The sequence below is a fragment of the Papilio machaon genome, chromosome 26, assembly GCF_912999745.1.
Source record: "Papilio machaon chromosome 26, ilPapMach1.1, whole genome shotgun sequence".
NCBI classification, from domain to species: domain Eukaryota; kingdom Metazoa; phylum Arthropoda; class Insecta; order Lepidoptera; family Papilionidae; genus Papilio; species Papilio machaon.
The window spans coordinates 2,987,933-3,004,926 of record NC_060011.1 but is presented as its reverse complement, the minus strand read 5'-3'; the positions used below and the strand labels follow the sequence as shown (position 1 = coordinate 3,004,926).

Sequence of the window (16,994 nt, the reverse complement as noted above, 5' to 3'; positions counted from 1 at the left end):
GTCAAAGTGACAGACGTCAGTTGTCGTTCCTGTTTATTTTTCTAGAATAGAGAAGAGATATTTTATTGTGTTTAGATGCGGTGCGCGGCGCACGCCTGTGTAATTCTATGTTATAGGTATAATTCCCACTAGTTTAAGTATAAAGAGTAATCGCTTTAGAATTACTGAGTTTTTCTTTCTTTTTATCGCGCCTGTAAGGAGATTTTAATTGTGGCCTCCTTGGTGGAAGTGTGTGAGCCATGCGGTTAAGTGCAGATTATAAATAAAGTTGATAGTCTGTACTACTTTCGTTCTTTTAGGCAATTTTAAAACATTATAAAATAATTACTACAATTTAGTATAACTTTGACGATATAAGTTATTAAAAATAATGGTATATTTTTATACTTTTAAAATATTGAATTTTTTAAAACAATTTAAATTCATATAGATATTATCTATGGTTGTATATAAAAGTGTGAAATTGATTTCTATCGGCCATTTTGACACCCCCATGTTATTGTAATGACCAAATGGCTCACACAAACTTTGCTTAGGATTGTTAAGTACATAGTTTCTTACACATCTCGTATCGAAAATATATTTGTACAAAGTTCAGTAATTTGTATTAATTGTACAGGCGTGCGACTGAACGACACGACATCTTAAAAAAAAAATTAATAATTTTTCTGATGTTTTAATTGCATTTTATATTGCGTCGTTTCGTCAACGCCTGTTTTATTGTTAGTTGTTTTTTAAACCGTTTGGAAGAAATAAAATGTTAAGATTATATTTTTTAAATAGGTTTGTATCTCGCAGGTGTGGTTCTATCGCAAAACTATCAGCTAAGGTTTCTATTCTAAGTAAATGATAAGATGTGTAAATAAATACACAGGACTGTCGGCTGTTTTGAAAATTTGTTGTAACAAAATTCACTTGTATTTACGAATTTTGTTTGAAAATTTTTATATACAAAATGTATATAATAATTTTCATATTAAATTCATATAAATTACATAAAATGTCACATAGTAAATATTGTAGATTCACAACTCATATAATCTATTTTATAGTTTTTTTTTATTAGACAAAATATTGTTTTTAAAGTCTGTCACATAGATTATACTAATTTTCAATTAGCATAATATATTGTAGCCTCAAAGTCTTGTTGTTCACTTTATATGAAATAGCTTGTTTTTGTGGGATATTTAAGTTTATATACACTTGCAATATATTTTTCTTTTTGTTGTTTAGTCGCTTTATTTGTAATGTTAGGTGCTTGCGAATTCGGACGCGGTAAAGATGACAATTTGAACTTTAGATAAAACTGTTTTTGAATCTTGTCGCGTCTAAAATCGTATTATTCCGTTTAAACACAATGTAAACTTGTGGCCGAAAATGTCGCTAAGTCCGTGGTTGAGCTAATAATTTAGTTTTTAAGTGAGATCGGAGTTCACTGAGATCTTTGATGCGTTCTGGAGCGGAGATGTTCTGTTATTTGTGTCTATATTTATCTCCAATCCTGGACGCATCTCGTATTGACTTGCATACGCATCGACCATGTCCAAGTTTTCAGTGTGCGCCGACCTTTAGTTTAAGTTAGATTTAATTCAACATAAAATGTGTATTTGTGAATTGTAACCTTATTTTTTGGTTGATGTTTCTTTACATTGGTGTAAATGGCCGAGATCAGTAGAGGTGTAGTGCACGGAGTGATAGAGTGACCGGTTCCCCCCCTTTTACAATTGGACTATAGATATTAAAATAAATAAAAGTTTGAAAAAAACGTTCATTTTATTTCTACCCTCATTTTTTTTTCTATACAATCTATGTATAAATATACAATGTACAAAAATACAAAATTACAATTAATTTAAGTACAAAACGTTAATTATTAATATTGAATACATTTATTTAGATTAATTACAGAAATATTTTAAAGGTACAAACTTTTGAATATATATAGAGATTCTTATATATCTAAATTAGTAATTAATTGAGCCGTTAATATTTAAAAGTCTAGATGTTATTTTCTTTCACCTTTACAACAACTATATATCTACATAATTTAAATATTGTGAATTCCGGTTTTTTGATATGCCGTTGCTTTAATAAAACACGGATACAAAAAATTACCTTCTCAATGTTTAAGTAAAAATAGATCCATTAATATGAAGTCATGATACATTCATAAATGGACGGAGACATGATCATGACCATTTAATCAAAAAAATAAAAACGACATATCATTTAGGGACAATTATGGATGATTTTTTTATAATAATCCTTCATAGTTCGGTCTCTGGCTTGTGTCGTGTGTGTGGACGTCGCCGGCGTTCGGGCGCGCGCTCTGTCCGCACTCCCGACGCCGGCTGAGACCCGCCCGAGCACTCTGACTGACGCGAGCTGTCGTTGTCGCCGCTGTCCACGTCACCTGGAAACATTACGTTGAGTTTACACTGAAGAAACATTCCTACAAAACATGTTTCATTTCGTCTGAAAAATACTGACCGTCACTGCTATTGTTGCTGGGTAGATGTGCGTCTCGAAGCCGTGGCCGTCTCCTCCAGTAACGGAATTCGCGCGGCAGAGTATACGACCGTGGTAATGAAATCTACAGAAATTGACAATTTAGTATAGAAAGCACTTGGTCAAATATAGGTCAAAAAATGGGTAAATCTGAAATAATAGTGAACATTATCATAATTGGATCAAACCTTTTTGATACTTTACCTGGCTGTCTATATCACTAGGGGGGCGTGGCGTGTCGCGCGCGGCGTCTGCGCCCGACTCCTCCCCGCTGCTGGCCAGCCCCGCCCCCGCGCCTACCACCTCCTCCTTCTTCCTGTTGCTAACCAATATTTCATCAATACAAATTAAAAACAATGAAAAATTAATTGCTATATACTATACCACCCCTCGTCTACCAACTTATCTCATGACCCTCATAAATTTCTCTTATGCTGTTAAGAAGAAATATACTCACGTGTATGGCGCACTCCAGTGGCAGCAGACGGGTCTCGTGCATGTTTCAAGGTAGTGCGGCGCGAGCAGAATCTCCGGTGTGCGGCAGCGCAGCATCTTGCGCTGCTCCGCCTTCTTCCCCGCGACCACGCCCCCCGCCGCACCCCCCACTGCACCCCCCACTCCGCCCCCAGGATACGGGAACATCCTGTCGCAGTTCTGTCCGTATTGACCGCAACCCACCTCGTTGTATATACTCCTTATATTGTCTATGCTCTGTACGTTGGCCAGCGCGTTGTGGAGCGCAGATATATATTCCTCTTTGGTCTCGCCATATTTACTGTATATATTTTGTACTCCGTTCTCGCAGTAGCCGGAGAACTCGCCCAGACTTTGTCTATGATCCTCCGAGTAAATGCTATTGGAATTAGGATTCTGTAACCTGGTCTTGTCTATTGCGCTGGTATCGTAGTTGGAGTTGTTAACATCTGATATGTAAGCGGTCCTCGGACTGCTGTTGATGACGTTCCTTGGACTTCTGCAGACGTTTGAATCGTAGTTTCTAGTTTCGCTGAGCGCGAGGTAGTTGGGAGATCGTCCCGGGACTCGTTCTCCTCTAATGTTGGCCGGATTTTCGTAGAATCCTCTGGCTTCTTGAGTGTAAATGTTGGGCATTCGCATCTTGATATCGTTTTGTACCGTGGCGTCGTCGTTTTGGAAGTTAGATCCGGAGTACTCAGGTTTTATCTCCGTGTAGGTGGGGTAGAGGTTGCAGGTGTGAGGTAGGACGGGGTAGTTCTGGTAGGAGTGGGTCATCTCAATGCTGGGCCAGGCGGGAGGGTCGGCGTGTGTCTTGGCGCGGGGTATGGGCTGACGCTGCAGACTGCTGTATATCTCCTCAGCGGCGACTGGTGTGGTTTTGGCCAACTTTCCCTGTTTTATCTCTTCCTCTATAACGCGAAGTTCTGCGAGCTGTTTCTGTTTCTTTTCCTGTAATTTTTGCTGTATATTGACTCTGGAGCCGACGCTTGAGCCCTCATTTTCAGAAGACCCGCCCTGTTGAATAAAATTAGATTTTAGTTGGAATACAATTTTATTGTTGTTTATGGTATTAAATAAAAGATATATTTTACATGGTGGTTGTGGGCGGCGGGCAGGGGGCGCCTCCAGAAGGCGGCGGGGGGTGCGGCAGGGGGTGCAGCGGGGGGTGCGGCGGGGGGCGGCACGAACGTCGTCGGCTTCTTCTTCTTACGACCGTTGGCAGCGCTACAAGTTAAAGAGAAATAACACTTGAACTTTTATTCACAAAACTTATATAAACCTTCATCTCTTTCCACCACACTGTTCGTTATATCTTTTTTCTTGGTTTTTTAACTATTACAAACGTGACGCATTCTTATAATTTTGTATCTAGTTCAAAGTTTTTTTTTATATATCACTTCAATAACAATTAAAGGAAATATTATTTAACAGCGATCGGCCGAGACTTTGTCAGCATAGAATTGAAAAAAGTAGCTTGCAATATTCCCTCATACATTGACTATCTTCTAGTTCACAGTCCTGTCAAAATTGGTCTAACCATTTCAAAGATTACCCGAAACAAACGCGTATTTGCGAAAAGACAGACAAAAATTAAAAAAAATAAATTATAAAGCAACGCAAATTTATTATGTTCGCGAAAAATGTTTTGTTTTAATTGTATGGATGAACTTACCTATTATTAACTGGATTAGAGAAGCGGCAATTGAAGACTCCAGGTATGGCCGCGTTCTCTGTTGGGATAAATGTCTATATGTATCACTGACAAGTTTACGCCGACGTAGTTATTACGTAAATATTACCATTTCTTTCATCCTCTTTGAAAAAATAGAGATAGTAATAAATTTTGTGAACATATGAGCATTTATTTGACACATTACATATAAAAAAATTGTCTACCCCATACCGTTCTTGTTCTGTGAGGAAGCGTTGGTGCTGTTGGTACCTTGCCGGTTCTCCCCCAGCATGTAGCCCAACCTCCGCACGTGGAAATATCTACATCAATTTATATAAGTAAGTTTATTTAAAACTAGTTATTGCCCGCGATATTTTCCGCGTGGAATTAAAAAAAAACTTAATAAGTAGCCTATGTGTTTTCCCAAATTGTTCTATATCTATGCCAAATTTTTAAGGAGACTCATGCAGCCGTTATGCAGATACCTTCTAACAAACATCCATACATTCATTCTCGGCACAGTATGTACTACTCCTCCATACATCTTTATCAGCCGTCATATCTGAATTTACTCCCTTCTTACGTATATCCTCTTTCACACAATCTATCCATACTTTCTTTGGTCTTCCTCTACCTTTATAGCCATCCACATTCAATCTCATTACTTTTTTGTTTATATGACTATCATCCCTCCGCATAACATGTCCAAACCACGCTAACCTTCTGCTTCTCAATTCCTCGATAACTGGCGCTACTTTCAAACTTCCTCTGATATACACATTCTTAACTCTATTTTTTCTTGTCACACCACACATCCATCTTAGCATACGAATCTCAGCTACATGCAATCTTCTTACATCCGAAACCTTGGTGGCCCAACATTCAGATCCGTAAAATACGACAGGTCTAACGATTGACTTGTAGATCTGTCCCTGGATTTGTACTTTCGAAATATTTGTATACAAAATAAATATAGTATATCTAATAGTTCCATCCCTTTTATCCTATTTTCAATAAACATTACTGCAGCTGTTAAATCATTCCATCAAGTAAAAGAACAACTGCCAATGTATAGCTCCACGTTTCAGTTGGCACATCGATCATTAGAGTACTCTTGTCTCCGACGTGCCAACTCAAATGCCGGGTAATAAATCAGTTATTGGCCACTAAAATTACTTAGCTGCTGCGTAGTGACTTCCCTTGAATGCCTTGATGTCTTGTTACACCTGAAATCGTGTTTCGAGCAGCAACGTGTGATAAATACAATACCTGTAGTATATGAGCATGAAGGCGAGGCCGGCGCAGAATGCTGCAGCTGCTGCAGCGGCGGTGGCTGCAGGTCGTGCAGCGCGCCCTGACCACCACCAGGCGCACACCAACACCCAGTTCTCAACGCACATCACACAGTAGAATATCACCTGGGAACATTTGTTGATACATGGCAATTACTGGGACGTTTACCTTACCAAAAGAAGTTAACAACCGATTTACCCTTTGTCGCTTTTATTAAAGTCTATAATTAAAGAATCGAAAATTATTGCAATCCCGTTTTTTTTTTATTTTATAAAACAGACTCCAAAAAACATTTGACCGCCTTTTAAATCGATTATGTTTTTCGATTGACATTATTAAATCGATAAAATTCGAACCGATTCAATTAAAAATATTATTAAAAAATCCTGGGCAAAATTAAAAATAGTTCAAGATCGAATATTATTTCAGACAGTTAACAACATAACAAGAAATTTGAATCCAAAAAAATACGGCACTAATTTATTTTTCGCACAGTAGAAAGTAGTGTAACAAAGAAGGTAACTGAAGCGCCCTCAGGTTACTTAGGCTACTGTAATTACAGAATTAACTTATTTAATCGAAGTCATCTAATGGGACGATTATCTTAATTATGTGAAGTGGTATCACTCACCATCTTCTGTCGATGGTTGAGCTCCTGCAGGTTGACGTAGGCGAAGACGTATACAAATGCGATGAGAGCGGAGAGGTAAGCCTTGCGCGGCCGACTGATGCGCTCTCCGTGGAACACGTTGCGAGGTGATATCAGCCATAGGAACATCGACACCCAATGTAAACCTTAACACATACAAAAAAGATCGAAAATAATTAATTATACATATAGAAAGTTATCTTAAAATGACTTTTGAACAATCTTAATACAAGACACAATCTTACTAATATTATAAATGCAAATGTTTTCATGGATAGATGTTTGTTTGAAGGTATCTCCGAAACGGCTCAACAGAACTTGATAAAATTTGGTACAGTACAGATGTAGAACATAGTCTGGAAGAACACTAAGGGCTACTAATTAAGTTTTTTAAATTCCGGACGATTGCTTGTAATAGAATACATTTAGAATTATCAGTTAAAATAAAATATAACTCACCTATAACTAGAAACACCCAATATTCATAGACTAGAGCGTACACAGTGAGAGCGCAAATTCTCGCAGAGATCGTACCCAACCTCCATAGGAACTGCAAACAGAGACATTACTTTACACCTATGTATTTAGATAGTATTCAAAATATTATATGGATATTAATTGAAGACGCAAAAGGAACTAGTACCTACGATACGATGAAAATGTAGAGTATAATATATACCTGGAAGATAACACCGAGCCAGGTGAGGACGAGCCTGTGTACATTCTGAAGGCGCACATTCTTACTGAAGCTGGCGAGAGCCCAACACACAGAGAACAGCGAGAGAGACGCCGATATCACGTTCAGTTCAGCGAACGCTCTGTTTGCTGCAATAGATACATTAAAGTCTAAGCTTAACTTTTTAAGTTGTTACTTTTGGTGATTTCGAAAAATAGTACGAGTTAGTTTAGAAGTTCCCATTCACAGTACTATTGAACATCACAAGCTTTATTTTTTTTCTTCAGGATTTCTGAACCAGGTTCAAAAGCAATAATAGCCGTAGTAGAGCCATGATAACATCAAGTAACTCTATGAAAGATCTGGTGTATATAAACCTGTGCTACTATTCTTACCTGAAGGCTCGTCTATGCTAGGTTCGGGCGTGACGCCGACTTCGCTAAGCGGCTCATAACTGGTGTCCTTGAATAGGATGTGCAGCTGTAACAGCAGCATGGGGGCCGCCTCGCAGAATGCGTGCACCAATCGAAGCATACCTGCACGAATACAAAATACAAAGAAAATTAACCAAATGTAATTATGTACTTATGACATAATCTAGTAATCTCTACTTACAAAGATCTCGTACTTGATGCTTAACACGTCTCAGTTCGACTGGCACTAGCAGTCGAGCATATCGCCACAGCACACCGACCTGCAGGCAGTGCAGCAGGATGGGCAGCCAGGGCGGACGGCCTTTGCGCCCCTCGCTCGCCCACCACATATGTAAGTACCAACGGAGGGATAACACCTACGGTCGTCAAAAACAAATCGTTAGTCAAATCCTGTATTCTTCAAGGTCGTTTCTCATCCTTTAATTCACTAATTTTCTGGACTTTTACTTTAAAAATGTAATTTAAAACGTAGGTTTGCATACCTGTGATATTAATAATGACGTCACGACTATAGATATGGTAGCCGCGAAAGTACATTTATAGCCGCGCTCAAGAAGAGCGTATCCCATGACTACGTCGAAAACTACGTCGCAGAAGTAACCCGCTAGAGAGATCACGTTGAACAGCACGTCGCAAAGGGGCAGGAACTCCGCCATCGTATACCATTTCTCCTATTTAAAATTTCCTTCTTCCTTTTTCTGCTACCTACAAGTGGGAATATAACTTTATGTTTTACATCTGCGTCTTTCGAAAGTTGTGTTTTTCGAGCATCTGGATAAACATATTATAATATTATATATTTTATACTATAAATTTACTAAACTAAAAAAGTCTTTTTATTTCAAAGTTTTATCATCAGAAAATGGAACGTTAAAAAACCTGTTGTGGAATCTGTGACAGCGACAACGTCAAAAAGTTTTAAACGTCAAACAATCTTAGTTTCGTTCATTGCTTTGAAATGTTTCAAAAACTTGTTTCTTAAGCCAAACTTTAAATAATATTTGACTGCAAGCAATGTCCAATTATAATGATTTAGTTAATAAGTTCGGAAAGGATAGCACAAGAGCTGCGTGCAAGAAATGCGGTTACGCGGGCCATTTAACGTTCCAGTGTCGAAACTTTATAAAAGTAAATTTTTTCATTAATTTGTTAAGTTAATTGAATATCTTCAGTTTAATACCCAAATAACATATCATATTGATTTATTATTCAACATTTTTGGTAACGTAAGATTTGTTTTTTTTTAGAAGATAACCTTTATGATTCTTTACAAACTTTTTCGTTTATAGGTTGATCCAAACAAGGAAATAGTTTTAGACGTTAGTAGTACAAGCACTGACAGTGAAGAGGATTATGCCACTCCACTTCAAACATTGCGGGAAGCAGAATTAAAGAAAAAATTAGAACAGCTTAAAAATATTAAAAAGAAGACTAAAAAAAGAAAAAGATCAAGGTAATTTGTTGCTAATATGATAATAATACATGCTCTCGTTTTTCGTGATGGAACATATCAAGTTAAATTACCACTATAATGTTTCTAGATTTGTATCAAGATTAAAAAAGTGTAACAGTATGGTAGTTAAAGTTCAACTACACACCAACCACTTGCTTACTTAACAGTTTAGTTTGCTCAATTCGCCACGGCAAGTAGACCAACTTGTAAAGTATTGATAGAGTCCATATAACCTTAGCTTACACACAATTTAATTTTAGTTTCATAATCATCATATCAACCACATATTGCCCAATGCTGAGCATAGGCTGGATAACTAGAGCGTCGGTGGCTTAGGGGTTAAGCTCTTGACTTGTAATTTGCTGGCCCTGGGATGGATCCTATGTACCAATGTGTTTTTTGATTTTCGATTAACATATGTACATTTAACAGACCTTACAATGTAGGAAAACATTGTGATGCAACCTGCACATATCTGCGAATAAATTCAATGATATGTGAAGTCAACCAACCCGCATTGGGCCAGCGTGGTTGACTATGGCCCAGTCACCCCCTAACTTAGGGTAGGCTCCGAGCCCCACAGTGGGGACATTTAGTGAGGGATGATGATGAGCATAGGCTTCCCCCCAAAGATTGTTTCAATGATTGGTGTTTGGCCAGCCTCGTCCATTATACTTCTACAAGATTGATGAAATCATTGGTTTATCTTGTGGGAGGCCAGCTCTCATGTATGGTGGATATGGTAGAACCAATTAATTATTAGTTTAAAATTTAAATTAATTATTTCAGTTCAACAAGCTCATCATCTACTGACACATCCAGTACTGACTCAAGTGATTCCGAGAGACACAGCAAGAAGAAGAAGAGCAAAGAGAAAAAGAAAAGTAAAGAAAAGAAAAAGAAATCAAAGAAGTCAAAGAAGCACAAAAAGAATAAGAAATAGTATTACTTTTAGTAATCTCAGATTAGATGTAATTTGTTTTATTTGTTAAGACTGACATTAATCATAAATAAATAAAGTATGTGATGAACTGCATTATGTTTTTCATTTATATACAAGCAGTCACTTGTGACATTGTCAGCGCAGAATTAAAAAAGAAGCCTATAATATTCCCACATGCATCAACTATCTTCCCATGGAAGTCACAACAAAATTTTTCTAGCTGCTCGGGAGATAACCCGGAACAAATGCGGCATTGTGTACAAACAATTGTAAAAATTGGCTTTTCATTAGCAGTCCTGCAGATAATGTGTATAAAGTATGTTTTTTTTTCAATATTGTATACAGATACTCCAGTTTTACTAATATGTATAGCTATCCTTGTCTTACTAATATTATAAATGCGAATGTTTAGATGGATGGATGGATGTTTGAATATATCTCCGGAACGGCTCAATGGATCTTGATGAAATTTGTTATAGATATAGAACACAGTCTAGAAGAACACATAAGCTACTTATTATTTTCTTTAATCCGCGGACGGAGTCGCGGGCGACAACCGCTTACAATACACTAAAATATTTAATTTTTTACAAGATGTTTTACTACATTTTTATTGCGATACCTTGTCAAATATCACTAAAATCCTACTCCAAATTAAGAACCTTAGTTAACTATTAGTCTAAAGTTATAAAATCTTTAGTCAAATGGTTCATGAAGTATGTACAATTAAGTAAATGATCAAAGGCTGATAGTTAAATCTCACACAACCTCACTAAATATGGAAAATTAGCTTAATTCAGACTGGTCTCTATCAAGTGATAATGACTGGTTAGTAACTACACAACATATGTGAAGTGCTCGGGTGTTTTTTTTCTATTCTTCTCTTTTTATAGACACCAGACTGACAGAATGTACTTCACAGAAAACCAGAACAGTTTGTTTTTAAATATCTTAAATTTTAAAGTTAGAAGCTCATTTATAGTCATTGCACAGTGAATAATCGCATACCAATTGTTCACTAAGACATTCATGAATAATTAATAAGTATTTTGTATGCTGAATGCCTCGCTTTAGTACTAGTTCTCAGTATCATGTTAAACTGCTATTTGAAGGTGTTTTGTTGATGCATATTTTATTTCTTGTTTCTACATGTTTATTTTGGATCTCTGAGTGTTTAAGACAACTTTTTGTAGTTATCTGAAACATAGTCTCTTTTTTTTTCTTTCATAATCTTGGTTTGGTTTCAGGCAAGTTAGTGATTAGCCACCTGCGCTTCTTAGTAGATGCCATAAAATATCTAGTATTCGGCTTTACTGAATTTTTTTCTATTTCTTATGTGTTGTTATTACTAACAAAATTTATTTTATAACATAGCACAACATATCACATATTTCAAATGTACTAGTGATTACATCTAAGAAGTTATAATGAAAAAAAAAACTTGTCATTGCACATTAAATTATTAAAATTCTTTTATCTATAAAAGGTAACATTATTGAATATTGATCCAAGTGCCTTGAAGAATATTTCTTGAGAAATAACTAATTATGTCATTTCAAATTATTAGCTAACTAAAATTATTTATATGAATAGAACATGTTTGTTATTTGTTTAAAGCAGAACAATAATTAAGGTTTTCTATATGTTGTCTATTAATGTTTAAACACTATATTCTGTAATTTTCACAAAGTTATACTGGTATTTAAAAATGTAGTAATTTTATTAAGAAATAAAATTTTACAGTATCCTTCTACTTTTGTTAAAACTAATGAACTTATATTTTCACAGAAAATCTTCAGATAAAACAAGTTGTGTTGATAAAAAATTACAAACTAAAACTAGAGAAGTAGAAAGTAGGCACTACATAAGCTTTCTCCTAGGAATCGGAAAATTAATTTTATTTGAGAAACATTTAATATCTTGAGATCAAAATAAAAAATATATAAGTATACCAATAAATCTGCAGTTTCTACTTACCATAATCCTGGGAATTTCTTCGTTTTTATAATAGAAGCATTATTCTGACGAAACACGATGAATGCTTTGAAAATTAAACAATATATCAACATCACATGGCTATAATACAAATTGATTTCACTTTGAACAATATTCACATAGTATTTATACACTCATTACACAAAAATGTAAAGTATTTTGGTTAAGTTATACTAAAAACTTTGTATAAAGTTCATGTCAAAAGTTCACACCACGTAGTGACATCTTGTGGCCGGTATGTGAATCTTTTAAAAGCTCCATTTATATACTTTTAAACTGCTAGACAAAGACATATACGCCGTTGAGCCAGCATTCTTTTTTAATGTAAGAGATTGTAAAATGAACTTTTTATAATAATTTTAAGATTTGATACGAACAGAAATTTCGTAAACATTATTCTTTACCATTTTTTTTGACGGTGCAATAAAAAAATCCCATACATTTTTTTTAAGTCAAAAGTTATAAAGAAATTTTAGATTAAATTAAACCAATAATGACTGAATTGCATTTATTGTGAGCAGTAATAAGAGCAAGCACTAAGTGATCGTAGGAATCCCGGTAACGCAAATTCCAATGAAACATTTTCTTGTGCCAGCGTAATGATAAGTTCTAATGGATCCGATTTCATTAGCGATAGACTACAGATTTTTTCCTGAAATAAGCAAAATATTAATTTATTTTGTCTCTGCAACCGTCTTTAAAGTGAAATTTTACTTATTTTAGATTTTGTTGTATTTATATAAAACGTACCTCAGTAATAGAATTAACAGCCATCTTTTGATGATCGACTTCAACCAGAAGATTCTTTATAGCAATATCACTTTGCGCTTTGACTTGATCTATACATTTTTTGTATAAAGGCACATTATTTATTTCGCATGTGTTTTCTAGAAGTTTTGCTGCTTTTGTTGCCTTAAAAAGATATTAATGACTTTAGATTTTTATATTTGAGGATACCTTAAATTTTAGGAAATAAGTTACCTGTTTCATATTTTTAACTAAAGTAAGCACTTTTTGATGGTGTGCAGTAAATGATTTGAGTAACATGGTTTTCATCATTGACACTATATCTCTATGTGTTGGCACTTCGAAAGTACCTATATTCTCAGGCCGTTCCTCTTCCATACATTCGGTTTGGTTTATTTTATTTATTGTGTTATCTGGTATCGACGTTCTGTTTACCTATAAAAGAATTATATAAAAACTGTTTTATCTAAATAGTATTTTTACTTAATGTAATGTTTTTATTTCTATATGAATACAAGATAAAAAAGTTCCTATGTCCGTCTCCTAGTTCTAAGCTACCTCCCCATCAATTTTCAGCTAAATCGATCGATCTTGAGTCATAAATAGTGTAACTGACACGACTTTCTTTTATGTATATAGATATAAGCCTAAGAAGAGATGATTGGATTGCTTGTATAATTAAAAAGGGAGTGACGACTGAAACGACTAATGATAGCTTGATCGGGAGGACGAAAGGATGTTTCCGACAGCGTCGCTCAGCTGGTGATCTTCTTGCGTACCTCACGCATCGATGGTCGGAGGCGATCGAGGGCAAGGGGGAGGCCCTGGCGGTTAGTTTGGACGTGGCCAAGGCCTTTGATCGGGTATGGCACAGAGCACTTCTCTCGAAGCTGCCTTCCTACGGGCTGCCCGAGAAACTACGCGCCTGGATTGCCAGCTTTTTGGAGGGTCGAAGCATCAAGGTCGTTATCGACGGTGCATGCTCGGACCCCAAACCAATTAATGCTGGTGTTCCACAGGGCTGTGTACTGTCGCCCACCCTGTTTCTTCTGCATATCAATGACATGCTGCAGATTAGCAACATCCATTGTTATGCAGACGATAGCACGGGTGATGCATTGTACACGGCCCGCGCTAACGTTTCTCGGGCTACTGCCGATGAGAACCGGACCAAACTTGTGTCTGAACTGGAGACCCTACTGGGTGAAGTTTCGGATTGGGGTCGACGAAATCTCGTTGATTTCAATCCCAAAAAGACACAAGTATGCGCCATTACCGCTAAAAAACAACCCTTTGTCGTGGATCTTCGTTTCGAGGGCACTCCCCTGGTTGCCTCAGCCAGTATCAGTATTCTCGGCGTTGACATATCGAACGACGTTCAGTTTCGCGGTCATTTGGAAGACGAGGCCAAGCTGGTCTCCAAAAAACTGGGTGTGCTCGGTAGAGCGAAGCAGTATTTCCTACCGGGCCATCGCCTTCAGCTCTATAAGGCGCAAGTTCGGCCCCACATGGAATACTGCTCGCATCTCTGGGCGGGAGCACCCCAGTACCAGCTTCTTCCATTTGACCGCATACAACGGAGAGCGGTTCGAATCGTCAACGACCGAGTTCTTACTGATCGGCTCGACACTCTGGCGTTGCGGAGGGACGTTAGTTCCCTCTGCATTTTCTACCGTATTTACCACGGGGAGTGCTCAGAAGAGTTGTTTGGAACAATTCCTGCCGCCGAGTTCCGTCATCGGACGACCCGACAGACCGCCAAGTTCCATCCACACCACCTCGATGGCTGGCAATCCACAACCGTGCGGTTTTCGCGTAGCTTTCTACCGCGTACCGCCGCGTTGTGGAATGGTCTGTCCTCGGCGGTATTTCCAAACCGCTACGACTTAGGGTCCTTCAAGAAGCGAGCGTATCATCTTCTCAAAGGCCGGCAACGCATTTGCGATTCCTCTGGTATTGCAGATGTCCATGGGCGTCGATGAACACCTTGGTGTTCCCGCTGCTCGTTTGCCCCCTTCTCTTATAAAAAAAAAAATATTACCCTATTTATTCTTACCCTACGTTGAGTAGAATAAATATGGGGAAAGAATGATGACTACTTTTTCTCAATGTCTATTACAACGAAATTTATTTTAAGGAAACTCTTACGTTTGTTGAATTTGTGGTTGTTGAAGATGTTGTTGTTATAATAGAGGATACGCGTCTGCCGATATCTTCAACATTGAAACCCTGGAATAGATCGTAGCCAGCGTAGCAGTAACAACACACCAATTTCGTGAAGATAATAAATAGATCTGTATGAAGATGATTGCAATATATCATTTTAGGATACATTAGTAAACAATAAAAGTAACTTTTTTTTATAGGACCCCTTTTCCTATAAAACAAAGTTACCTAACTAGAAAACGTTAACTAAAAAGTAAAAACCTTGACTGACTACCCTTATGCGGGAAAATAATTTGAACCCAATTAAATTATTTGTTTCAAATCGGATCAGTCGTTTATTTCTGTTCAGGTTTCATATAAATAAAAAAATACATAACCTTTTATAAATCAAGGTAAATCAAAACAGCATAGAAAATAACGTTTCCCGGTTAATACTAAGAAAAATATTCTTAAAGGGGATCGTTTTGCAAAACACGTAGTCAAGTAAGAAGGAACAAAAAACTCACATGCGTACATAGCAAAGGTAATGCACGTGTACGGGAGTAAGGAACACTCGACAAAGTTACTTTGTAAAGAACAATAAGTGCAGTAACTGTTGTGTAAAGCCCTTGCTTGTTTCCGTGAGCACGTGATGTTGTATAACTTGGCTACTTTAAATAGATCACTAGCAGTTTTACAAATTTACTTAGTAGAGGTCTTCGTAAATCCACGATTACGATGGCGTATTCAGTTCGTATGTTCGAAAATTCAGTTTTTTTAATACTTAAATGTAGATTAGTTATTATAAATGATCCCATGAAATAATGTATCCAAAATATTGTTTGTAGTTTTGTGTTAATACACAATTAAATGTGTGGTGCAAAGACGCAAAAGCACAATATAAAAATTCTAATAATATATGAAAGTATTTAGATGTCTCAGTAAATCAAAAGAAATCAAGCGGTCGTTTTATATCGGTCTCGTCATACAAGCTTTGTTTCAAATGAATTGTTTAGTCAACATCTAGCAGGGCTTGATAAGTGTTACCGGTTGTTACCCCATTTATGTATTTCTCAATGTTTATTTTATTAAAGTCCGTATTTAAGGATTTATTTTAATCAAAATTAATATTATAAGAAAAGTTAGAAAAACAATGACACTTGACATAACTAATAAAATATAGTGACATATGACATATCTAGTAAATAAAAACTCTATGATGTAGTTAAAAATCTTCAACCAGTGTCTTTAACATCCTCCCTTTTTGACTACATCATTGTGAGTCCAATTTCTTTGGATACCTGAAGAAGCTTTGGTCTGTGGACCGCTTTTGTCAGAATGTCCGCCAATTGAAATTCTGTCGGTACATACTCTACAGTAATATCACCATTTTCTACGAGTTCTCTTATGTAGAAATGTCGTATAGCAATATGTTTAATTCTTCTATGCATTTCAGGATTTTTAGCAATCTTTACAGCTGCATCATTATCAACTTTGAGTTTAGGTACTTCTTTGAGAGTTGATATTTCGTTAAATAATCTTTTCAGCCAGATTATCTCTCGAGCTGCTTCGCTAGCAGCAACTAGTTCAGCTTCCGTGCTGGATATGGCAACACAAGTCTGTCTACGACTGCACCATGAAATTGCTGCTCCTGAATATAAACATAAAATTCCAGACGTTGAACGTCCTGTGGTGGCATCACCCGCATGATCTGAATCACTATAGCATTCTAGGATTCCTGTCTTATATTCCTTTTTGTAGACAATACCGTAGTCCAGGGTTCCCTTAATGTATCTTAAGATTCTCTTGACCCTTGAAACATCTGCAGGAGTGGGCTTATCTAATGCTCTAGATACCACACTTATAGCATAAGCTAGGTCTGGTCTACTTCCAACCATAAGATAGGCCAACGCTCCTACAGCTTCTCTATAAGGAAATGTAATTTCATCTATTGACTCTTTCTCCAAGTCTTCTTTGATGATAGGCGTTGTAACCGCTTTAC

General features: G+C 36.7%; 3 protein-coding genes across 3 annotated transcripts; 1 reads left to right on the top strand and 2 right to left on the bottom strand.

The window, feature by feature from the left end:
• Positions 1-1,985: 1,985 nt before the first annotated feature.
• On the bottom strand, positions 1,986-12,289 carry LOC106718646. Its single transcript, XM_045684435.1, has 15 exons — positions 12,083-12,289; positions 8,192-8,414; positions 7,891-8,065; positions 7,671-7,811; positions 7,279-7,424; positions 7,059-7,149; positions 6,582-6,745; positions 5,927-6,075; positions 4,889-4,977; positions 4,658-4,715; positions 4,077-4,209; positions 2,966-3,999; positions 2,713-2,830; positions 2,491-2,593; positions 1,986-2,413 (listed from the first exon to the last, which is right to left on the bottom strand). The coding sequence occupies exons 2-15, from the start codon at positions 8,363-8,365 to the stop codon at positions 2,268-2,270; spliced, it is 2,721 nt and encodes a 906-aa protein (XP_045540391.1). The 5' UTR covers positions 8,366-8,414; positions 12,083-12,289; the 3' UTR covers positions 1,986-2,267.
• LOC106718795 (protein SREK1IP1) lies at positions 8,649-10,156 on the top strand. Its single transcript, XM_014512982.2, has 3 exons — positions 8,649-8,837; positions 8,999-9,162; positions 9,952-10,156. The coding sequence occupies exons 1-3, from the start codon at positions 8,724-8,726 to the stop codon at positions 10,103-10,105; spliced, it is 432 nt and encodes a 143-aa protein (XP_014368468.1). The 5' UTR covers positions 8,649-8,723; the 3' UTR covers positions 10,106-10,156.
• Positions 12,290-12,603: 314 nt separating the features above from the next.
• Positions 12,604-15,169, bottom strand: LOC106718647. The gene is made up of 4 exons (XM_014512798.2): positions 14,996-15,169; positions 13,082-13,282; positions 12,851-13,012; positions 12,604-12,752 (listed from the first exon to the last, which is right to left on the bottom strand). The coding sequence occupies exons 1-4, from the start codon at positions 15,167-15,169 to the stop codon at positions 12,609-12,611; spliced, it is 681 nt and encodes a 226-aa protein (XP_014368284.2). The 3' UTR covers positions 12,604-12,608.
• Between the last annotated feature and the right edge of the window lie 1,825 nt (positions 15,170-16,994).

Excerpts from the sequence above, each read along its gene's own strand:
- LOC106718647 (XM_014512798.2), bottom strand. The coding sequence starts at position 15,169 with ATGATATATTGCAATCATCTTCATACAGATCTATTTATTATCTTCACG. Across the intron at positions 13,283-14,995 it reads CAACCACAAATTCAACAAAC|GTAAACAGAACGTCGATACC; the intron begins GTAAGAGTTTCC and ends ATTCTTTTATAG. Across the intron at positions 13,013-13,081 it reads TAGTTAAAAATATGAAACAG|GCAACAAAAGCAGCAAAACT; the intron begins GTAACTTATTTC and ends TATCTTTTTAAG.
- LOC106718795 (XM_014512982.2), top strand. The coding sequence starts at position 8,724 with ATGTCCAATTATAATGATTTAGTTAATAAGTTCGGAAAGGATAGCACA. Across the intron at positions 8,838-8,998 it reads AGTGTCGAAACTTTATAAAA|GTTGATCCAAACAAGGAAAT; the intron begins GTAAATTTTTTC and ends TTTCGTTTATAG. Across the intron at positions 9,163-9,951 it reads AAAAAAAGAAAAAGATCAAG|TTCAACAAGCTCATCATCTA; the intron begins GTAATTTGTTGC and ends TAATTATTTCAG.
- LOC106718646 (XM_045684435.1), bottom strand. The coding sequence starts at position 8,365 with ATGGCGGAGTTCCTGCCCCTTTGCGACGTGCTGTTCAACGTGATCTCT. Across the intron at positions 6,746-7,058 it reads TTGGGTGTTTCTAGTTATAG|GTTTACATTGGGTGTCGATG; the intron begins GTGAGTTATATT and ends GTATGTGTTAAG. Across the intron at positions 4,716-4,888 it reads TTCCTCACAGAACAAGAACG|AGAACGCGGCCATACCTGGA; the intron begins GTATGGGGTAGA and ends TTATCCCAACAG.